The following is a 23245-nucleotide window of genomic DNA, read 5'->3' as shown; positions in this document are numbered from 1 at the left end:
AGAAAGGCGCTGCAAAATTCAGAGGCGTGCCGGTTGCAAACACAGGAGGAACTGTTGCAACTGCTGCCACTGTTGTGGGGCAGCCGGGAATCTTGAGATCTAGCCCTGGGGCCAGGGAAAAAAAAGCAGCCTTTCAGGAAGGATGTGAGGCCTGGTGGTTTGGCGCAGTCTCCAGCAGGGTGTGGCTGCCGGTTTTGCTGCTGGGCTGAAGGCCTCCCCACTTTGAAGGGGCTGGCCTAAAGCCGTCGCAAGCCAAACAGCCTCTCTTCCTCGTTCTCCCTGCAGCTGCAAGCAGAGGCCAGAAAAAAAGCTGAAGGAGGAAACGACAAGGAGGGTGGGTATACAACTTTTCTCCCACCCTGATCCGGTGCTCAGCCCTTGCGAGGCCTCACAGTCAGCCTGCAGGAGTGTTGTCCGGAGGCAGGGAAAGTGCAGGAGATGCTCTTATCTCCAGAGGAGGTTGCCCCAGGCCTAGTCTACGTTTGGGTAGCTCAGTGGGGGAAGAGCATGGGTAGGCAAGCTAAGTCCCGGGGGCCAGATTCAGCCCAATCGCCTTCTAAATCCGGCCCGCGGACGGTCCGGGAATCAGCGTGTTCTTACATGAGTAGAACGTGTGCTTTTATTTCAAATGCATCTCTGGGTTATTTGTGGGGCATAGGAATTCGTTCATTATTTTTTCCCCAAAATATAGTCCGGCCCCCCACAAGGTCTGAGGGAGAGTGGACCGGCCCCCTGCTGAAAAAGTTTGGGGGTAGAGCATCTGCTTTGCATAAAGATCTCCAATGTTGCAAGGTATGGCTTGGCAGTGTGGTGTAGTGGTTAAGAGCGGTGGACTCGTAATCTGGGGAACTGGGTTTGCGTCCCCGCTCCTCCACATGCAGCTGCTGGGTGACCTTCGGCCAGTCACACTTCTTTGAAGTCTCTCAGCCCCACTCACCTCAGAGAGTGTTTGTTGTGGGGGAGGAAGGGAAAGGAGAATGTTAGCCGCTTTGGGACTCCTTTGGGTAGTGATAAAGCGGGATATCAAACCCAAACTCTTCTTCTTCCCTGCCTGAAACTCTGGACAGCCACTGCCCATCAATGTAGCTCATTCTGAGCTAGATAAACCAACTGAGTCTGTCTAATGTGGCTTCCGAGTTCCTGTTTAATTCAGAATCACAAGGGCAAGAAGGACCATAACTCGGTGCGGGGAGCACATGCTTAGCATGTATAGAATCGTGGAATTTGGAAGGGATCTTAGGCATCATGGAGTCCAACCGCTTGCAATGCAGGAATCTCAGCTAAAGCATCCAGGACGGATGGCCATCTAACCGCTGCTTTAGAAACCTCTGAGGAAGGAGAGTCCACAACCTCCCGAGGGAGACCTTTTCCATGATCAAACAGCTCTGTCAGAAAGTTTTCCCCCTTATGCATAGTCAGAATCTCCTTTCTTGTACCTTAAAGCCGTTGGTTCAAGTCCTGACCTCCCGAGGAGCAGGAGAAAACAAGCTTGCTCCCTCTTACCTGCGACAGCCGAAGATATTTGAAGATGCAGAAGATCCCAGGTCTTATCTGTATCCGTAGAAGGCGGCTTAGGCCTTTAGGCAACAGCAGCTCAGGGCTGGGCCCGGGATATTTCGTGCCTGAGTCATCAGGGAGCAAATGCAGTGCTACCTCAGGTTAAGAACTTAATTCGTTCTGGAGGTCTGTTCTTAACCTGAAACTGTTCTTAACCTGAGGTACCACTTTAGTTAATGGGGCCTCCCGCTGCTGCCGCACAATTTCTGTTCTCATCCTGAAGCAAAGTTCTTAACCCGAGGTACTATTTCTGAGTTAGCAGAGTCTGTAACCTGAAGCGCCTGTAACCTGAGGTACCACTGTAGCGGCTCCCTTTTTACACAACGCACACAGGTCTAAAATGCAATGCCCTGGTACCCAAGGCTGGCGAAGGCAGCTGGAAAATCCCACAGATATTTCTCTCCCTCCCTGGTGGTGAAAAAATGCAGTAATGTGAAGAGAAATAGCACACCTCATCATGACTAGCTGTGGGCGGGGAGTTCGATTTGCACCAAAAGGCAAATCTGCATAATTCACACTTTCTGAAAGAATCCGATATTTATTTATTTCCCTGCACCGTGTGGGGCAATGTCAGTACAGTCGTACCTTGGCTCCCGAACGCCTTGGGAGTTGAACATTCCTGCTCCCGAACAATCCAAAATTGGAAGTGAGCATTCTGGTTTCCGAATGTCTGACGGGGCTTCTGCGGCTAATCAGAAGCCCCGCTTTGGTTTCAGAAGTCGAACGGACTTCCGGAACAGATTCCGTTCGACTTCCGAGGTCCGACTGTGTTAGTGTATGCTGTTATTTTTCACCGCTCGCAAAAAGTCAGGGAAGGGTGGGTTTACTGCGCAAAAGCACTAAGCAGCGTTGAAAGCATGGCAGAACATAGGAAGCTGAATCAAAGGATAGTTCCGTCTAGCTCAGAGCTGTCTGCACTGACTGGCAGCAGCTCCCCAGGGTTTCAGGCAGGGAATCTCCCCCAACCCTAGCTGGAGAGGCCGGGGACTGAACCTGGAACCTTCTGCACACCAGGCAAATGCTCTACCACCGAGCTATGGGCCTTCCCTTTCATTAAGCCAGTACAGTGGTACCTCGGGGTACATACGCTTCGGGTTACAGACGCCTCAGGTTACAGACTCCGCTAACGCATAAATATTACCTCGGGTTAAGAACTTTGCTTCAGGATTAGAACAGAAATCGTGCTCCGGTGGCGTAGCAGCAGCAGGAGGCCCCATTAGCTAAAGTGGTACCTCAGGTTAAGAACAGATTCAGGTTAAGAATGGACCTCCGGAACGAATTAAGTCCTTAACCCGAGGTACCACTGTATTTGATTGACCTCACCCCCCAAAATAAGCTGCAGTCTGGAAGCACTGGATAATAATAATAAAATAGGCTATTGTTGGCATCTGTCTGTCTCAAAAGACAATGGAGTGTGCCTCTGGGGGTGAAATCAAACCTCTGCAATAGCAGCACTGAAGAGAGCTCTCAGGGGTGGAAGCCTAGGCAGTGTGTATGGAGGTCCTGCGCTGCCCAGATGATAAGACCCCCTTCTTAGCATCGCTGATGTGGTCCAAAGGAAAGCGGAGCAACACATTTGGTGCCATCTTGGCTGCAGGAATTGCCAAAAAGAGATGTGCAAGGCGCCATCCAACTGTCTTAGGGAGTCCACTCTGGATTTGTGTAAGGTTAATTCCTGAGCTCTTCCTTCTCCCGAAGACATCCCACAAGGCAGGAGAGGTTTAGGATCAGAGTTTTCCTTCTCCTAGGTGGGCTCCCATCCCAGGTTGATGATCCCCACCTTCCCTAACTCACCAAGGGTTTGAGACCCATTGGCTCCCCTCACCTGATTTAGCCGGCCAGTCGAAGCCGTTCCCGGGGTGTGGTTCCTGTCGCATGCTGACAGCTTCTAGGAGCAGGGCTTTTTCCCCCAGCTGGAACTCACCAGAACTCAGTTCCAGCACCTCTCAGGTAGGCTGAGAGAAAGAGGGAGGTGTTTATGAGCGTTCCGACACCTCTTTTTGTGGAAAAATAGCACTGTCTAGGAGCCACAGGCTGCCAGCCCCCATCTGCCCCTCAGTTCCCTCTAGAGCATGCACAGAAACCACCTCCTTGACTGTTGGACCCGCCATCAGTCTCCTCAGCTCAAATCGCCAGAACCTGATAATACAGTGGTACCTTGGGTTAAGAACTTAATTTGTTCTGGAGGTCTGTTCTTAACCTGAAACTGTTCTTAACCTGAAGCACCACTTTAGCTAATGGGGCCTCCTGCTGCTTCTGTGCCGCCGCTGCACGATTTCTGTTCTCATCCTGAAGCAAAGTTCTTAACCCGAGGTAATATTCCTGGGTTAGCGGAGTCTGTAACCTGAAGTGTGTGTAACCTGAAGCGTATGTAACCCGAGGTACCGCTGTAATAGCAATAATAATGGTGAGCAATTGCTGGTTTTGTACACCAACCACCGCGCGGATATTGTGGACTTAGAACTGAGCTGGTAACTCTTTAACCAGGAAGAGGGGTGGGGTGGCTGGGTGAGGGGAGCCCTGGAGGCCTGACAGTCGGGGTAGAGTCTACCTGGGCCTGGAGCGAAGCTGGGAAGCTTTGCGAGGGAGGCGTGCGAAGATGGAGGGTGCGTCTGGGCTAGGCCTGCGGAGGAAGGGACGGGTAGAAGGGGCTGCTGGCCAGGCCTCTCCAGCAGATGGAACGGAGGTGGGTGTGGAGAGCGCATCATGCTCTGACCATGAGGCTGTGCCGTGATCTGCAAGCGCTGCCGTGACGCGTCCGTCTGCCTTCCTGCCCAGAGCTTGCATTCAGGAGTGATTCTTCCTTCCCCTGCACACAGGTAAAATCTCGATTCTCCCAGACGACATGGCCAGCCTCACCCAGGAGCTGGGCACTGCTTTTTTCCAGAAGCACCAGCTGCCAGCTTCCATGGCGGACACCTTCCTGGAACACCTCTGCCTGCTGGACATCGACTCAGAGCCCATCGCCGCCCGCAGCACAGGAATCGTCTGCACCATTGGTATTGGTCCTTAGCTGACGTGCTTCTCTCGCCTGCCCTGCAGAAGCGCTGCAGGGAATCTAGTGAATTCTAGCGAATTGTAAATATAGGATTGGGTGTACATGCACCTGGCCTGTTGAAATCTCACAAGCTCAATAAAATTTCTATAGTACAGTGGAACATTGGTTTTTGAACATAATCCATTCTGGAAGACCGTTCGACTTCCGAAACATTCGGAAACCAAAAACTCAGTATGGAAGCCTCAGTAACAATAGGGAAACTCCAAACAGAGGCCACGTGACATGTTCAGCTTCAAAAAATTGTTTGAAAACTGAAGCAGTTATTTCTAGGTTTTCAGCGTTTGAAAGCCGAAATGCTCGACTTCTGAGGCAATCGAAAACTGAAGTTCCACTGTATTTAGCGTCAGGTTTGGTCTGCTGCATAAGGAATCATCCCTCCCAGGGATTAAAAAATTTAAATTTAAAAACACTTTTGCAAAATAGGAAATGGTAGGATAAATTATGCTGGAGGGATGAGAAATATGTGTGTGTGTTGAATTTATCAGAGTTTAAAGCTGATTGTTTATTGTTGCGAAATGTGTGTTATTTTGATGCAGAATAGATGATAGATATAGATAGATAGATGATAGATAGACAGACAGACAGATAGACAAACAGATAGATATAGATAGATAGATAGATATAGATAGATAGATAGATAGATAGATAGATAGATAGATAGATGATAGATAGATAGATGATAGATAGATAGATAGATAGATAGATAGATAGATAGATGATAGATAGATAGATAGATAGATAGATAGATAGATAGATAGATAGATGATGGATAGATGGATAGATGATAGATAGATGATAGATAGATAGATAGATAGATAGATAGATAGATAGATGATAGATAGATAGATAGATAGATAGATAGATAGATAGATGATAGATAGATAGATGATAGATAGATGATAGATGATAGATAGATAGATAGATAGATAGATGATAGATAGATAGATAGATAGATAGATAGATAGATAGATAGATAGATAGATAGATAGATTAGATAGATAGCAATGGCTGCTAGCCATGATGCCTATGCTCTGACTTCTAATGCTTCTGAATACTACTTGCTGGACCCTGCAGGAGGGGAGAGTGGTCTTGTGTTCGAATCCTGCTTCCAGGTTTCCCACAAGCATCTGGTTGGCCACTGTGAGAACAGGATGCTGGACGAGATGTCTCTCTGGCCTCTTCCAACAGGCTCTTGTTTTCTTATGTTATGCTCTTACGTTTTTCATTTAAGGGGAGGGGGGCAAGATTCCTTGCGATCAAAAATAAGTACCTCCACACTCAACACACCCCTAACTCCTGGAATTTACTGCCACAAACTGTAGCGGTGCTCTAAGCGAAAAATCGGACCAATTGATGATAGAAGAGGAGGCAGAAAAGGAATGCTAATGCCCCTTCCAATCGTCAGGAGGAGGGGGGGTTGCGGGATTACGACCCCGCCCACGCTCGCTCTCGCGAGGCTGGCTCCAGCCTCGCGGGAGGCAGGGATTCCCCTAATTAGCATACCCCCTGACGCCAGCCAATCGGCTGGCGGCAGGGGCGTGGCCGTAAAGGCCACTTAAGGTCGGGGCACGATGGGGTGAGCTCCCGTTGTGCGGTCCCAGCTCCTGCCCACCTAGCAGTTCGAAAGTACGCCATTGCAAGTAGATAAATAGGTACCATTCCAGTGGGAAGGTAAATGGCATTTCCGTGTGCTGCTCTGGTTCGCCAGAAGTGGCTTAGTCATGCTGGCCATATGACCCGGAAGCTGTACGCCAGCTCCCACGGCCAATAAAGCGAGATGAGCACCGCAATTTCAGAGTCGGTCACGACTGGACCTAATAGTCAGGGGTCCCTTTACCTTTACTTTAGCCACTGGCTTGGTGACATTGGGTGCAAGAGCTGAGGGAGGATGTGTTAATACGGTTCTTTGTCCCAGTGACTCAATGCTCCCCGTCTCCTCTTTCAGGCCCTGCTTCCCGCTCAGTGGAAATGCTCCGTGAGATGATCAAGGCTGGAATGAACATTGCACGGCTGAACTTTTCGCACGGCTCACACGAGGTATCGAGTGGGTGGGGACGAGAGTAAGCCATTTCCTTCCCCAAGAGGGTGGGGTGTCATGTCCTGGTCCGATGCTGGATCCCACAGGGAAAGCTGAAGGTTCCTGGACCAATGGACAGCTCCGAGTTGAGCCACTTGCACCAACAAATCTAGGACATGGACTGAGGCGTTTTAGGCCTCGGCCTCCAGACTCCCTCCTTGACAGGAGCGAGCCAGCAGTAAATCACACTGAGCTAGTTGGAGTTAACTCTTTATTAGCAAAAATAGGATCTGCACACAGTGGCGTAGCATGGGGGGTGCAGGGGGGGCCCGGCCGCACCGGGCGTAACATCTGGGGGGAGCGCTCGCACTCGCAGCTCTCTGCCCCTACCTGGCTCACTCTCTCTCTCTCACTGCAGTGCTGGCTGTGCGAATCCGATCCGAGCCGCCGGGTCGCCGCCCACTGTGGAGGGGGTGGGTGCCAGGCGTGCGGTGTGGAGAGCGAGGGAGGGACTATCTGGGGGAGGGACAGTGCAGCGGCCGCCCAGCGCAGCGCTGAGCGCGGGAGAGAACCACACCAGACCAGACCAGGCAGCAGCAAGAAGAAGCTGGCAGCGGCGGCAGGTTAGGGGTTAGGGGGCGCAAATTATTTGCCTTGCCCCGGGTTAGGGGGCGCAAATTACTTGCCTTGCCCCGGGTGCTGACAACCCACGCTACGCCTCTGTCTGCACAGGAGTGTCAGGCCTAATGAGCGCAGCAACTCATCCCTGGCAGGTCTTGCCCCCATGAAGTAGTTGTAGGATGTGAAACACAAGAGCAGTCAAGTACAACATTCCTAGAGTGAACATGTTTGCACATGGGGAGGAATGTTTGTCCAGCCAGCAGGAAAACTTCCTGTTTCCTTCTGGGCTGGGACAGACTTCCTCTGCATGTGACTAGAGGTGGGTGTGGCCTCACCTGTGCAGGTAACGACAAAAGCACAGGGCAGGGCAGCCATCTCTCTCTCTTTCACCACATGCATTGAAGAAACGACATCTACTAAGCCAAAGATGCCCTCTTGGCTTCCAGCCAAGAGAGGACAAAGGGACTGTCTTCTTATGAGATAGATTCCAAGTGTATGTTACTTCATTAAGCTAAGTCTGCCTTGTGGGATCTGATTGTGAACTGAATGTGAGTGAACTCTTTTTATACTTTTATAGAAGATGTGTTATGTCTTATATTTTATGAGGGAATAAGGGAAAGCTATCAGAACAGTTATTATAGAGGCTTTAGCGAGCCTGAGCAAAACACATCCGTTGCAAATTTAAAAGAAGGGAATGTTACTCTGCTGAAATTGTGGAACTTGTTAACACAAGTTGGATAAGGATATAATCAGACAATATATCCTCTCCTGCATCCCTGAACATTCCCACAGCAGTTGCTGAGACTGAGAGACCCCACCTCCCCACAGCTGCCTAAGCCCCCTCCTCTCTAGAGTTTTCCCCAAACAATTGGAGACTGTGTCTGTGCAAAGCCAAACTGTCCTCCACCTTTTTCATGCCTCTTCTGGTTCTGGGAAACTGGGGGAGAGGGAAGTTTGTGGCAGAAGGAGGGGGAGACCCCTGTGATTCTTCACCAGCCTGACCCATCTCTGCCTCTTGGCCCCCCTCCTCTCCAGCTCTGAGCCCTGACTCAGCTCCAGCTCTGCATCCGTCTCTACACCTTGGGCTCTGTGCTCAGGGGTTGGGTGCCACGACTCAGAAGTCAGATTCCCCCTTCTTCAGGGAATGAGGAAAGGATCCACTGACTCCCCCCTCACCACCACTGTGTTCTCTTTCAGTACCATGCAGGATCCATTGTGAATATCCGGAAAGCAACGGAGAGTTTCGCCTCCAACCCGCTCTTCTACCGACCGGTGGCCATTGCCCTGGATACCAAAGGCCCAGAGATCCGCACCGGTGTGGTCAAAGGGGTAAGATTGGGAATTAATGGTTCAATATTTGGGTAGTTGCCCCATGAAATAAATGTTTGCCATTGGCTGTCTTGGTTATAACAGACTAGGCTGTTACAGGGAACCAGGCAGAGGGCCTTCTCGGTGGTGGCACCCGCCCTGTGGAACGCCCTTCCACCAGATGTTAAAGAGAACAACTACCAGACTTTTAGAAGACATCTGAAGGCAGCTCTATTTAGGGAAGCTTTTAATGTTTGATGCATTACTCTATTTTAATATTTTGTTGGAAGCCACCCAGAGTGGCTGGGGAAGCCCAGCCAGATGGGTGGGGTATAAATAAATTATTATTATTATTATTATTATTATTATTATTATTATTATTATTATTATTATTCCTGTTTGGCCTGTTGCTCAGCAACGTGCAGGACTCTCTTCAGTGGGGTGTCAGAGAGGGACTGGGACTGCCCTGCTGCTGGGTAGCAAGGGGCAACCTCTGACTCCTCTCTCTCTGTATCTGTGCTCACACTGAGACTCTCAGCCTCCAGCTCTGTCCCGGAAGGGCCCCCTCCTCCTGACCCCCATTAATCTCTCAAAACTCTTGCTCCTTCTAGCACCTCTCAGCTTGTCCCTTCCCCAGCCTGTTCCCCAGTGTCCCACCACCATGACCCGGTGTCAGGGAGTCTTGATAACAAACGGGCATAGTTAATTAAGAATAAGATTTATTGCAAAAACAGAGTTCACTGGAGTGGCCATCACAGCCGTCCGCCTATAAATCAAAGATGTCCCTTCTAAGGGGGATGTTTCTGGAGAGACCAGAAACAGCCAAACTTCCTCTTGTGATGTATTCTGTCTTGTAGACCCCCCCCCCCCATATGCCTGGACCTTGGACTAAGGGGGTCAGCTCCCACCCCTTCCTCATTCTCTGAAACAGTACTTCCGTGGTCCTTCCTGCTCTCTGAGCTACTTTCGTATCTAGCCCCTGGATTTTGTCCTTCGCTGGTGTGCTGGCAAGCTGCCGGCTGACTCTCCACCACTCTGCTATCAGTTGACATTCCTGTCTTGCAGTTAACCCTCTCTCTTCCTGGCTATTCCCTTCACTAGGAGCTGGTTGCAAACTTTCCCTGGGAGCTGGCTGATTCAGGACACCCGGGGTCTAAATCTTCTTAAATTTAAAATACAGGTTAAAAAATAATTTAAAATGCAGCCTCATTTTAATAGTAGCCCAAAGATCAAAACCATAAGGGGGGGGGACATAAGGGTCAGACTGAGTCCAAACCAAAGGCCAGATGGAACAGCTCTGTCTTGCAGGCCCTGCGGAAAGATGTCAAGTCCCGCAGGGCCCTAGTCTCTTGTGACAGAGCGTTCCACCAAGTCGGGGCCAGTACTGAAAAGGCCCTGGCCCTAGAGAGCAATCTAACCACCTTGTGACTTGGGACCTCCAAGGTGTTGTCATTTGTGGACCTTAAGGTCCTCTGCGGGGCATACCAGGAGACACAGTCCTGTAGGTACGTGGGCCCTAGGCCTCATAGGGCTTTAAAGGTCAAAGTTCTTAAGAAATAACTGATTGCTCACGTGGGTGTGGTCTCCTTTTGCAGGGTGTGGACCAAGAAGTGGAACTGGTGAAAGGATCGCGGGTGACGGTTACGACAGACCCAGCCTTCCAGGAGTGTTGCGACCAGAACACCGTCTGGCTGGATTACGTCAACTTGCCCAAAGTCATCAAAGTCGGAGGACGGATCTTCATTGACGACGGCCTCATCTCCTTGCTGGTCAAGGAAATCCGTACGTACCCTTCTCCCCTTTCGCCTCTCGCTGGTGAGGTGGGTGGTCTCCATCTTTCTTTCCCCCCCAAATAATATTTATTGAAAATATTTACTGAAAATATTTATTATTTTCAGTAAATAAACATAATAAAAAAGAAAAGATTAGCAATAATAAAGACAAACAAAAAATAGGAGAAAAAGAGAAAAAAGAAAAAAGATACATACAACATATTACCACTTAATTAATTAAAATTAAGTGCCATCCATCTCTTCCATCCGAATTTCTTAGTAATTATATGTAGCAGTTTCCCATATCAGACCATATCACAGCCCTAATCATATTACATAGCTTTCCTTATCGTACATTTTCTTATTTATAAATTTAATTCCATTTTAATCCTAGGCCTAATTGTTTCTTTCAAGTCGTTACATATCTTTGGTCTCCATCTTTCTTATGCCTCAGCCTGGCACCTTCTGTCCAGGAGTGGCCAGTGGTGTCAGGAAGCAACCAAGGAGAACAGGGCATTCACAGATCAGAGAAAGATAACCGGCTAACTTACAGTTAGTTTCTTTATGAGGCAAGCAGAACAGGGAACAACAGAGACTCCTGAGTTTTGCTCTTGTGTAGATGAAGCAGTTGAGCAGACTGGCTTGTGACTCCCCCCTCCACTCCTTATCCCTCTGTGTCAGGCCCCTCCCTACGGCAAGCTCGAGTAATAATAATAATAATAATAATAATAATAATAATAATAATAATAATTTTTATTTATATCCCGCCCTCCATAGCTGAAGCCAGGCTCCTCGGAGCAGCTAACAACAATAAAAGTAACACAGCATTCTAAAATAAATTTAAAATCAAATTAGTGGCAGCCATTGGGCTAGAGTTCTGTGAGGATTACCGAAGGAGGGGGTCGGACTGTGCCTTGGCCAAAGGCCTGGTGGAACAGCTCTGTCTTGCAGGCCCTGTGGAAAGATGTCAAGTCTCTCAGGGCCCTAGTCTCTGGTGACAGAGCGTTCCACCAGATCGGGGCCACAGCCGAAAAAGCCCTGGCTCTGGTTGAGGCCAGCCTAACCTCCCTGTGGGACCATCTCTGTTTCTGCCTGGCTCTCTGCTCTGCAAAGTGCAATAGACGCCTTGTTCTGGGAGTGGGGGCTTGCAGAAAAAGCTATCAGGGTGGCTCTGTGGTGGAGCGGCCAAGTCTGATTCCCATCTCTTCCCTGCTGGGGAACCTCCCTGTTTCCTCCTCCTCTTCATCCTCCTCCAAGCTCCCAGCCTCCAGTACTTCACAGCTCTTCCGCTGCTCTGGGGTGTGGCACATTTCCCACCACCAGGATCCAAATCATTTCCCTCTGTGCTTTCCCTGGGGGGGGGGGGGGGCTTTTGGTCAGGCAGCTTCCACCACTCCTCCTCATCCTGTATACCTGAAAGAGCATCTCCACCCCCATCGTTCAGCCCGGACACAGCACCAAGGGCCTTCTGGCTGTTCCTTCATTGTGAGAAGTGAGGTTACAGGAAACCAGACAGAGGGCCTTTTCAGTAGTGGCGCCCTCTCTGTGGAACACCTTCCCTTCAGATGTGAAGGAAATAAGCAGCCAGCTTATCTTTAAAAGACATCTGAAGTCAGCCCTGTTTAGGGAAGTTTTTAATATTTAATGCTGTATTGTTTTTAACATTTGATTGGGAGCCACCCAGAGTGGCTGGGGAAACTAAGCCAGATGGGTGGAGTATAAATAATAAATTATTATTATTATATTATTATCCAGCCACTCCCTGACAAGTGGGTTAGGTGGGGATAGGTACCTGGCCTCCCAGCAGCAGCATCACGGCTGCTTACCAGCAGGGGGAAGGGCGAGGCGGCAGAGAGGCTGTCTCTGTGTGGTTGCACTGTAGGTAGCGTTGGGTTTGCTCTGCAGTTGCACCTGTGCGGTTCTTCCCTTCTCACCTCTCTCCTCCCCAGGAGACCAGGTGTGCAGTAGCACCTCTCTGCTGGCCACTCCTGCTAATTCAGCACCCAGGACAGCACCCTCCCTGATAAGGCCTGGGGGCATGCCCAATGTCCGTTTCAGGGGCCTAATCCGGCCTGCTGGTCCGTTTAATCCACCCCTGTGGCAGTTTATTTTCTGGGGTAAAAAAAAACCCTCAACAACTTGAACCCTAAAAAAATAATTCTGGGGTAAAATCATAAAAAAGAGCTCAACAACCTCAAACCTCAACAACTTTGGTTGGTCATTTGGTCGGCCCTCACGGCCCTTCACTTCATCAAATCTGGCCCTCTTTGAAAAAAGTTTGGACACCTCCAATATAGTGGCTACTGGGCAACAGATCCTTGTTCCCATAAACAGCAATTGAGGTGGTTGCATAAAGTTAGGGTTGCCATACTTCCGGAGTTTCCTCGTAATGTCCGGAATTCAAACAGCATCCAGGGGGAATTTCGGCAAAACCTCTGTTTGTTGGGGCCAACAGAACCAGGGAGTGTGTTATGGTTCTCTGTTCAGCATTGTTTTATATAATAATAATAATAATACTTATACCCCATCCATCTGGCTGGGCCTCCCCAGCCTCTGTGAGTGACTTCCAACAGGATATTAAAAACACAATAAAACATCAAACATTAAAAACTTCCCTAAACAGGGCTGCCTTCAGATGTCTTCTAAAAATCAAATAGTTGTTTATTTCCTTGACATCTGGTGGGAGGAAGTTCCACAGGCCGGGTGCCACTACCAAGAAGGCCCTCTATCTGGTTCCCTGTAACTTGGCTTCTCTCACCGTACGAACCACCAGACGGCCCTCAGCACTGGACCTCAGTGTCTGGACTGGATGATGGGGGTGGAGAAGCTCCTTCAAGTATACAGTGGTACCTCAGGTTAAGTACTTAATTCGTTCCGGAGGTCCGTTCTTAACCTGAAACTGTTCCTAACCTGAAGCACCACTTTAGCTAATGGGGCTTCCTGCTGCCACCGCACTGCCGGAGCGCAATTTCTGTTCTCATCCTGAAGCAAAGTTCTTAACCTGAAGCACTATTTCTGGGTTAGCGGAGTCTGTAACCTGAAGCGTATGTAACCTGAAGAGCATGTAACCCAAGGTACCACTGTACTGGGCCGAGGCCATTTAGGGCTTTAAAGGTCAGCACCAACACTTTCAATTGTGCTTGGAAATGTACTGGGAGTGAATGTAGGTCTTCGTACCGAGTTTCTTTTGGACTACTGGTTATGGGTCATGATACAGAGATTGAGTGATTTATTCAGTCCTGGTATGAGCCTTCTTTTTCTGACCCATCCCACAGGCCCCAACAGCTGCGTCACCGAGGTGGAGAATGGTGGGATGCTATGCAGCCACAAGGGGGTGAATCTGCCGGGGGCCGAGGTGGACCTGCCGGCGGTCTCCAAACGAGACATCCAGGACCTGCAGTTTGGCTTGCAGCAGGGCGTCGACATCGTTTTCGCCTCCTTCATCCGCAAGGCCAGCGACGTGGCTGCCATCCGGAAGGTTCTGGGAGAGCAGGGCCGCAACATCAAGATCATCAGCAAGATCGAAAACCACGAGGGAGTCAAAAAGTAATTTCCAGTTTCTACGTTTTCCTGGCCCTGTAGACTGGAGGTGCAGCCCTCCAGGCCTCCAGGGCTTAAGACTCTCACCAGGCCACAACCCCTCACTTGCCCTGCTATGTTCCCTCCTTGGGTGATTTTGCCTGGCAGAAAATTGCCCTTGAACCCTGATACTGTTTTTTGCTTGCCTGGATAGAAAATAGAAAAGGGTGTGGGAATAAACATTTGTTGCTCCGCCCACTTTTGCTTCTGGCCCCGCCCACCACTGGAATGTGGCCCCCAGAAGAACACCTGGAAGGGAATGTGGCCCTTGGGCCAAAAGGGGCTCCACACCCCTGCCATAGACAGTCTCATGGGTTAGATTTCTGCCCCTAAGCCAATTTCCAGTGTATTTTAGGCTAGCAGAATAAAGCCGTCTGTGGTGTGTTGGGAGAAGAGGAGGTTAACCCGCTTTCTTGGATCAATCTTCACTTTAAAAATACATATCACATGGGGCATTTTTGTTAAGAGGTGAGGTATTCCTTATTCTCAGGGTTTAAACATAACAACGTAGATTTATATTCCTCTCTGCAGATCCATAAGTCAATCAAACCAACACAAAGGTTGCTATCTGGTATCGCATCTGCCATCCTGTTAATTAGCAGCTTTCGTTTTACAAAAAGGGAGCACGTTCCTAGTCCTCATGACTTTGTAGAAAACCTTGAGCACTTGCAAGCATATTTTTTAAACAGGGAGGGGGTGATCTGGGGGGCCTGGAATAAAACACCCTGGCATAAAACATCCCCCAGTGGTCTGAATCTGAATATTCAGGAGCTACATATATCACTTAAGGGACCCGGGTGGCGCTGTGGGTTAAACCACAGAGCCTAGGACTTGCCAATCAGAAGGTTGGTGGTTCGAATCCCCACAACGGGATGAGCTCCCGTTGCTCAGTCCCTGCTCCTGCCAACCTAGCAGTTCGAAAGCACATCAAAGTGCAAGTAGATAAATAGGTACCACTCCGGCGGGAAGGTAAACGGCATTTCCATGTGCTGCTCTTGTTCGCCAGAAGTGGCTTAGTCCTGCTGGCCACATGACCCGGAAGCTGTACGCCGGCTTCCTCGGCCAATAAAGCAAGATGAGCGCAGCAACCCCAGAGTCGGCCACGACTGGACCTAATGGTCAGGGGTCCCTTTACCTTTACATATATCACTTGATGATTTAACTATGAGAGAAGCTAGATTTCTCCATGCAGGAGAGCCCTCCTTGTATAACCCCTGCTATCGCTTCTATTTGGCCTCATTGCAACCTCTCCTGCTTCCTGGCAGGTTTGACGAGATCCTGGAAGCCAGCGATGGCATCATGGTGGCGCGTGGAGATCTGGGCATTGAGATCCCCAGCGAGAAGGTTTTCCTGGCTCAAAAGATGATGATTGGGCGATGTAACCGCGCAGGGAAGCCTGTGATCTGTGCCACTCAGGTGAGCTGCTGAGAGCAGGGGAACTGGGGGTAGACTGCCTCTGAACATGGGGTCTCCATCTCCAAATCTGCTGCCTCACCAGGCAGTACCTACAGGGAGTTCAGTCAGATACCATCCTTTATATCCATTAGAAAAGAGCAGTTTAAAGTGGACCACTTCTCACTCTGGCTCTCAATATTCTTTTAAAAAAGGGATGAGGACTAGATGGGCCATTGGCCTGATCCATCACCATCTTTGGTCCTTACACCTCACCTCCAATGTTGGAGGCAGCATGCTGGGAATCACAAGTGGCGGAAGAAGGATTCCCAAAGACATCTTGTTAGCTTTTGTGAGAACAGAATGCTGGACTAGTATTGGTTGCAAGGGAAAAATAGGGAGAAAGGAGAATTCCTGGGTGCCAAGATCCAAGTTTGGGGCAAGTCCTCTTCTGTGAGAGAACCCCAGCAGAGATTTAAAACTGCAAAATATGCAGCAAAGTAAAGTGTGAAAATATAGGCTGTTGGGTCTCTAAAATATGCGCTTGTGATTTCCAAATTCCCTACGCTAGGAAAGTTTTAAAAATGATTTACTTACCAACTTTCCAGAGGTTGGATTCATGTGCTTCAGAATAGGCTGCACAGGTGCTAAAACTTAGCTGTTACAAAGTGGTTAAAGTTCCTAATTATTGGTATAGGAAATTGAGAATGGCTTGTGAGAGCCATGTGGTCTGAGCTTGGAGCAACCAGCTCAGACCTCTTGACATGCTGAGCTTCTCGGGTAGACTGGAGGGGAACAGAGGCTAGGATTATCTAGTTCCTCCCAAAGTTTGCTAACCATGCTGGGACAGCTTATTCTATGGTCTTAACCCCTACATGCATTAATTAGACTTAAATATGTTGGTTATACGAGGCTTGGTTATCTCACAATGGGTCATTGGCCTCATCCAACCACTGTAAAAAACAGAGAGGATGCTGAACAACGAAATATAGGCCTAATCCAGCAGCCAGGCTCTTCTTATGTTCTTATTCATTAAAGAAAATACTGATAAATGCCAGGTTGGCACAACTTTTTCAAAAATCAAAATAGAAATAAAATTAGCTACTGTATTTTTCGCTCTATAGGACGCACTGGACCACAAGACACACCTAGTTTTAGAGGGGGAGAACAAGAAAAAAAAAATTCTCTCCCTCTCTGCGCAGCGCTCCTTCAGCGAAGCGGCAGGAGAAACGGAGCCCCTTCCATTTCTCCTCCCGCTTCGCTGAAGGGGTGCTGCGCAGAGAGGAAAAACTGTGCAGCGCCTCTCCAGCGAAGCGAAGCCTGGAGAGCAAGAGGGATCGGTGCGCACCGACCCCTCTCGCTCTCCAGGCTTCAGCAAAAGCAACGCGAAGCCTCCAGAGGGCGGCGGGAGCTCCCGGAAGCTTCACGTTGCTTTCGCTGAAGCCATGGAGCCTGCATTCACTCCATAAGACGCACACACATTTCCCCTTAATTTTTGGAGGGGGGAAAGTGTGTCTTATAGAGCGAAAAATACGGTATGTTAGAATGAACACATATAATGAAGGGACCTGTGAAAAGGGACACACTTACAGTTTCCTTCCTCTCTCCCGGGCAGATGTTGGAGAGCATGATCAAAAAGCCCCGCCCCACAAGGGCAGAGACCAGCGATGTGGCCAATGCAGTTTTGGATGGAGCTGACTGCATCATGCTGTCTGGGGAAACCGCCAAGGGGGCGTATCCTGTGGAATCTGTGCGGATGCAGCATGCGGTATGTATCCGGTTCTTCCTTTCAATTACCTCTTCCCATATATATATATGGCTGGCTGGCTGGCTGGCTGGCTGGCTGGCTGGGAGCATGACAGAACAATAAACAATACCGGAATCTGCTAAGAATTAGTGGTTGTGGCAAGCAAGATCTGCAACAAAATATTTAGAACTTTTAGAAGACATCTTTTGGAAGACAAACTTTTAGAAGACATCTGAAGGCAGCCCTGTTTAGGGAAGCTTTTAATGTTTAATAGGTTATTGTATTTTAGTGTTTTGTTGGAAGCCGCCCAATGTGGCTGGGGAAACCCAGCCAGATGGGCGGGGTATAAATAATAAATTATTATTATTATTATTATTATTGGAGTGTGGAGTGTGGAGTGTGGAGTTCAGGGTTCCAGCCAGCCAGCCAGGCCCTGCTCTGTGATACCCTTACACTTGAACTTGGAAGGATAAACATCCCCCATCTATTACTTTGTGGTCTGAATCAACTGCTGCCCCTTCCACGTTTGAACTTACGTCTTATAATCGTCAATCTTGTTTGGATATCTGTGCTGACTGATGGACTGCATATGTATGGGGGTTGTGTTCTGGGTCATCACGCATGATGGTGGAGCATGCATAAATCCATTCCATCCCATTCCACCCCCTTTTCCGGCCACTTCCAGATCTCCGCAAAGTGTGTGTGCATGTTTGGACATCAATCGGATGCACATCGATTGGCCGTTGCCTATATGCAGTTGTGTGCATGTGTGGATTGGTGGATGATTCAGAATGATAAGATAAGCTGATGTTGCTTATTTTTTCTTTGTTATATCTGCAAAGTAATAATAATAATAATAATAATAATAATAATAATAATAATAATAATACAATAATAATGTGCCTAAGGCAGCTCAAAGCAACCTGTCCATTGAGTGTTCATCTTTCTTTGTTTTCATAAACATCGCATGGAAATTATGTGGCACCCGATGTTCACTATGGGGCAATAGCTCAAAGGGTAGATCACATGCTCTGTACAGTGGTGCCTCGCAAGACAAAAATAATTCGTTCCGCGAGTCGCTTCGTCTTGCGATTTTTTTGTCTTGCGGAGCGCGGATTCGCTGGGTATTAACGGTTTTACGAAAAAGGAAGCAAACTCGCAAGACGTTTTCATCTTGCGAAGCAAGCCCATAGGGAAATTCGTCTTGCGAAGCACCTCAAAAAACGGAAAACCCTTTCGTCTAGCGAGTTTTTCGTCCTGCGAGGCGTTCGTCTTGTGGGGTACCACTGTATTTGGTCTGACAAAGGTACCAGGATCAACTTCTGACAGCTCCAGTTTTCAAAGGTAGTAATTAGGGATGAGGGAGCAGTTTGGTACAGTGTGCATTTAAACCTGTACTTTTTGAAACAATATGCAAACCAGATACACAGCCATCCTTGAAAATTCACATTTCTCTGAATTTCTTGATGCGGTTCTCTCCCCCAGGCAGTGTTTACAAAAATGCATGATTTAGTGGGAGGTGTGCACCAGAGGGGAGAGACTCAGGAAAATAACATAAAATAATGCATTAGGGTTGGGGAAATGGCTTGCCAAAAGGTGTGCAATAGTCAAAACTGCACAACAAAATGTGTCTGCTGATGAATTTTCATGTGGGTTGTGAAAAATAAACAAATTGGGAGGTGAGAGGAAGTCGATGAAACAAGGGAATGAAAAATAAGGCATTGAAATGGTATGATGTATGTTGTTTTTTAAACTGTTTTTGTTCTGTTTTGTTTAGTTTAATGCGTTAATGTTGTGTAGTGTATTGTTTATATATTGTATTGTACTGTTTTTTCTTTCTTCTGTTTTTTCTTCTTTTTTTCTTTTCCTTTTCTTCTTGTTTGTAAGATTTAAAAGCAATAAATATTATTTTTTAAATAAAAATAAAAATAAACAAATTGAAAATTTATGCAAAATGTATGATTGGGGGGGGGGGAACAGAAATGAAGAGTGTTGAAATGGACCAATCCTTCCATCCCCAGCAGCGAGTGATGGGGAATATCTTCCTCTTGAGATGCTGCCTGCCAGAGCAGACAGTATTGGGCCAGCATTAATGTCAATGTCCTTCCTGCACAGATTGCTCGAGAGGCGGAGGCCGCCATGTATCACCACCAGCTCTTTCACGAGCTGCGCCGCCTGACCCCGCTGAGCCAGGACCCCACGGAGGTGACCGCCATCGGCGCTGTGGAGGCTTCCTTCAAGTGCTGCGCAGCTGCCATTATCGTCCTCACGACATCCGGCAGGTGAGGTCAAGGGTGGGATGCTCAAAGTGGCTGGGACCCCAACCTGTCTGTCAAGCAGCCAGTTGTACAACCTGAATCCCATCGCCTTAATGCAGAGATGGGGACCTGGGTGAGATCTACACTCATGGTGTTTAACGTTAAGGAAGGGTTAAGGAATGGCTTTGATAACCATGTGGCCACATGACATTCTGCTTTTAACATTCATAATTATTAAAATGCGACACCCTAGGCCGCTGCAGAGCAACCAGCACTAGGCAAAGTGTGTTTTGACGGAGGTAAGAAACGCTTTATTTTACAAGTCTGCCCAGTGATGTTTCAGAACGATATATTTAATATCGTTCTAATAACGTTAAACAGGCCCGTGTAGATCCAGCCCTGGTGTTCCTTCTTTGAGTAGACCTATTGAAGTTAATAGACATGGCTAACATAGATCCACTCATTTAAATGGGTCTACTCTGTATAGGAGTTGTGGCACATTCACACCATAAATTTAAACAGTCATTGCTTCCCCCAGAGGATTCTGGGAGCTGTACTTGAAGAGGGCTGAGAGTTGATAGGAGACCCCCTAGTCCTTTCGCAGAGCTGCAATTTCCAGAGTTTGCAGCGAAGAGGGACTGATAGTTAAAACCACTCCGATTAAAGCTTACACCTGTTGTTCCACCCACTTTCGCCTCTGCCCTGGCCCAATAATATAATAATTTTATTATTTATATGCCTCCCATCTTGATTGGGTTGCCCCCAGGGCCTACAGAGCCAGGTAGAGGCCCGGTCCAGATAGATAATGTGCCCCCCCATTCCGCGCTCCTTTGCGGAGCCAATCGCAGGCCCCGCCCCAGATGCCGGGGAAGCTTTTCTCTCGTGTTGCCAGCCATGGCCCCAGGGAATCCGCCCGCTGCCGCCGCTGCCTTTGCGCCTCCTTGTTTGCCCCAGTGCATCTCCTGCAATTGTGAATATGCTGACCGAGGCCCCCTTTGGAATCGGAGGCCCGGGCCAAGTGGCCCATATGGCCCCCTCTCTGTCTGGGCCTGGTAGCCCCAGCCGCCATGGGTAGCTTCTGGAAAAATATAAAAACATAATAAAACATCAGACATTAAAAGCTTCCTGAAGAAGGACTGCCTTCAGATGTCTTCTCGAAGTCGTGTAGTTGTTTATTTCCTTGACATCTGACGGGAGGACGTTCCACTACCCAGAAAGCCCTCTGCCTGGTTCCCTGTAACCTCACTTCTCGCAGTGAGGGAACCGCCAGAAGGCCCTCGGAGCTGGACCTTCAGGTAGGGACGAATGATAGGTGGCCCTTGAAAAGTCATCCAGAAGGCAATGTGGCCCTCAGGCTGAAAAAGGTAGCTAGTCGTAGAAGCATAACTGTGAAGACCACTCAGGAACCCTGAATGTTGGTAATGACACATATAAGGAGTCTGCACCGCGAATACTCCCAGGTTTGCTGCCTCACCCTTCCACCCGCTCCCTTCCTCAACTCAGGTCTGCTCAGTTGCTGTCCCGCTACCGTCCCCGGGCCCTCATCATCGCCGTGACCCGCGATGAGCAGGTCGCCCGCCAGGCCCACCTCAGCCGCGGTATCTTCCCAGTCCTGTGGCGTGGGGCCACCCAGGAGGTGTGGGCGGATGATGTTGATCGCCGAGTGCAGTTTGGCATCGAAATTGGTGAGTCTGTAGCGCTCTATCCTGCCCAAAGATCTGCCATTTTTTCTTCTCCCTGATGGGGCTCCTGGGAGCCTTTTACCTGCTCTGTTGTAGGCAGATATCCAAATGGTGCAAGCCCCTCCTGACGCTGCAACTTGACGCTGCAACAGGAAATGTGGTGCCTGTTTAATGGTAGCTTCTCATGCATGCCCCTTTGAGGGCCTCAGCGAAAGGCAGCGGCCCTAACTCACTCCTTGCTTATGCAAGAAGGGTGTGTTTGAGAGGACAGCTCCTTTAGGAAGCAGTGGGAAATCTGTGGCCTCAATACAGCCCCCAGTCTAATGTCAGGGGGTCTTTGGACAGTGGCAGAGAGAGAGGGTGGCATGCACAGTGCTGTGGAATCCTGCAATGGGCAAACCCACCTACTCACTTTCCATTCCATTTTTCTCCAGTCCGTCAGGAGCCAGAGTCAGGAGTAGCTCAGTAACGAAACACCTGGCGTCAGTGAAGTTAACTCTTTATTCAAAGAAAAAGTGCAGGCCTAGTGGTCACAGCAACCCATCCCAGTAGATCTTGCCCCAATGAGGCAGTTGCGAGGACCGAAGGTCCCCGCCTGCCCACTGCTCCCTAAGACTCCCCCTCTCCCGGTTCCTTCCCCAGCAGCCTAAGACTCCACTGTCTTGTCTCTCTTTCCCCCACCCTCTTTATTTCTCTGTGGCTTCTGGGGGAGCAGGCAGAAAGGGAGCTGGTCACACAGCAGGAGGGCAAGACCCCCTGGCTTCTTCAGCAGCCTGGCCACCCCCTCCTCTCCAGCCTCCGCTTCTACCTCGGAGTCTGAACCGCTCTCTGCCACTGCATCTTCCTGTTCACTAAACCCCGTTCCCTCTTCATCTTCGAACACTTCCTCCTCCCAGCCTGCTCCCTCTGGCCAGTCATCGCCATCCCAGCAACACTCCCCTGGCTCTGAGCCTTCTTCCCCAAGGGGTTCCCTTGGGGGGGGGTTCCCCAGCTCCTCCGCATCCAGCCAGCCCAAGAGCGCAACCCTGTTAGATCCCCCTCTCCCCTAGAGTGTAGAAGCCTTGGGTCGAAAAACAACACACACACCCCAGCTCTGTCTCACAGGAACATCCAGCACTCTATGATCTGGAAGGGCATGACTGCCCTTCCCCACAGTTTCGCAACGGAACTTCTGGCTCTCCTTACCCTTCTTCCTTTTCCTGATCCTGTCTTCCACTCTCCCTTCCCAGGCCGGGTGCGAGGTTTCCTGCGGTCCGAGGACTTGGTCATCGTGGTTACAGGCTGGCGGCCTGGAGCAGGTTATACCAACATCATGAGGGTGCAGCAGGTTCTGTAAGCACAACGAGAGGCACCCCCCAAAAAAAATCCCCGTCAAGAGAGATGCCCATGCCCAATGCCATTTCACAGCTGAAAAATGGGGATATGCCTATAAAGTCCCTGTGCTTTTGGTAAGCGTTACCTACAGGTCATACAATTTGCCTCTTGCTTTCATATATATGAGCTCTGTTTGTTCTCTGCCTGCTGTTTCGGCTGACTGTGCACCAACTCTAAAAAGCCTCTAAAAGCCAAGTGGGTGCTTCATCTTCAGTTAAAGATCTATTTGGGGAAACGCTATTGTCCTTCAGTCTGTTGTCGACTGTTCCTAAGATGTAGAGACCTCGGCGGATGAGGCACCTCTAAGAAATACTTGGCTGCAAGCGCAGCAGGTGTCTTAGTGTTTAAGCCACTTAGGGGTGGCAGACCCTCAGACCTGGGTGGCAGAGGGCATGCAGCCCTCCAGCCCTCTCTAACTGGCCCTTGTTAAGTGTCCACAGGTCACAACCCTCACAGGCCTTACATTACACCCCGAGTGCTTTTGCCTGCCTGAAATGGGAACTCGGATCGTGCCTTTTGCTTCTCCGCATGGAAGCTGGGGAGAGGCAGGTGCTGGGGTGGGGGAGAAGCCAGATTCAGTTCACATCTGAAGGCAAATCTACTAAACGCACACTTTCTGAAACAATACACAAACTGGAACACACAGCAGCCATCTTTCGAAATTCGCACCCCTCTGAACTTTGCGCTTGGAGTTTTGTGCTCAAACTTGCACCCCTCTGAATTTTGCACTCTGACTTTTGCACTCCTTTAGAGAAAAAATATAAACGTTGGAGGGAAATGTGCTTTGTATTATGCAAAATGGTCTGTGAGGATAAAGTCCTACGGAAATCCTTTTCGAGGCCAACCTGGCAAGCATAAACCCTTAAACAAACAAACAAAC

General features: G+C 49.2%; 1 protein-coding gene across 3 annotated transcripts; it reads left to right on the top strand.

Moving 5' to 3' along the window:
* PKLR (pyruvate kinase L/R) lies at positions 1-23143 on the top strand. Of its 3 annotated transcripts, none has more exons than XM_083715804.1 (11): positions 1-334; positions 4377-4556; positions 6561-6652; positions 8451-8582; positions 10157-10343; positions 13609-13879; positions 15178-15328; positions 16920-17072; positions 19167-19333; positions 20813-20994; positions 22221-23143. In XM_083715804.1, the coding sequence occupies exons 2-11, from the start codon at positions 4403-4405 to the stop codon at positions 22325-22327; spliced, it is 1596 nt and encodes a 531-aa protein (XP_083571930.1). In that variant the 5' UTR covers positions 1-334; positions 4377-4402; the 3' UTR covers positions 22328-23143. The 3 variants fall into 3 exon arrangements, with proteins under 3 accessions (XP_083571930.1, XP_083571928.1, XP_083571929.1); XM_083715802.1 differs by lacking the exon at positions 1-334 and adding an exon at positions 692-792; XM_083715803.1 differs by lacking the exon at positions 1-334 and adding an exon at positions 4052-4163.
* The last annotated feature ends 102 nt before the right edge of the window (positions 23144-23245 follow it).

Source organism: Podarcis gaigeae, assembly GCF_964106915.1.
Source record: "Podarcis gaigeae genome assembly, chromosome: 16".
NCBI classification, from domain to species: Eukaryota; Metazoa; Chordata; class Lepidosauria; order Squamata; family Lacertidae; genus Podarcis; species Podarcis gaigeae.
Note: the sequence above shows the minus strand (reverse complement) of the source record. Positions and strands in the feature narration are given on the sequence as shown.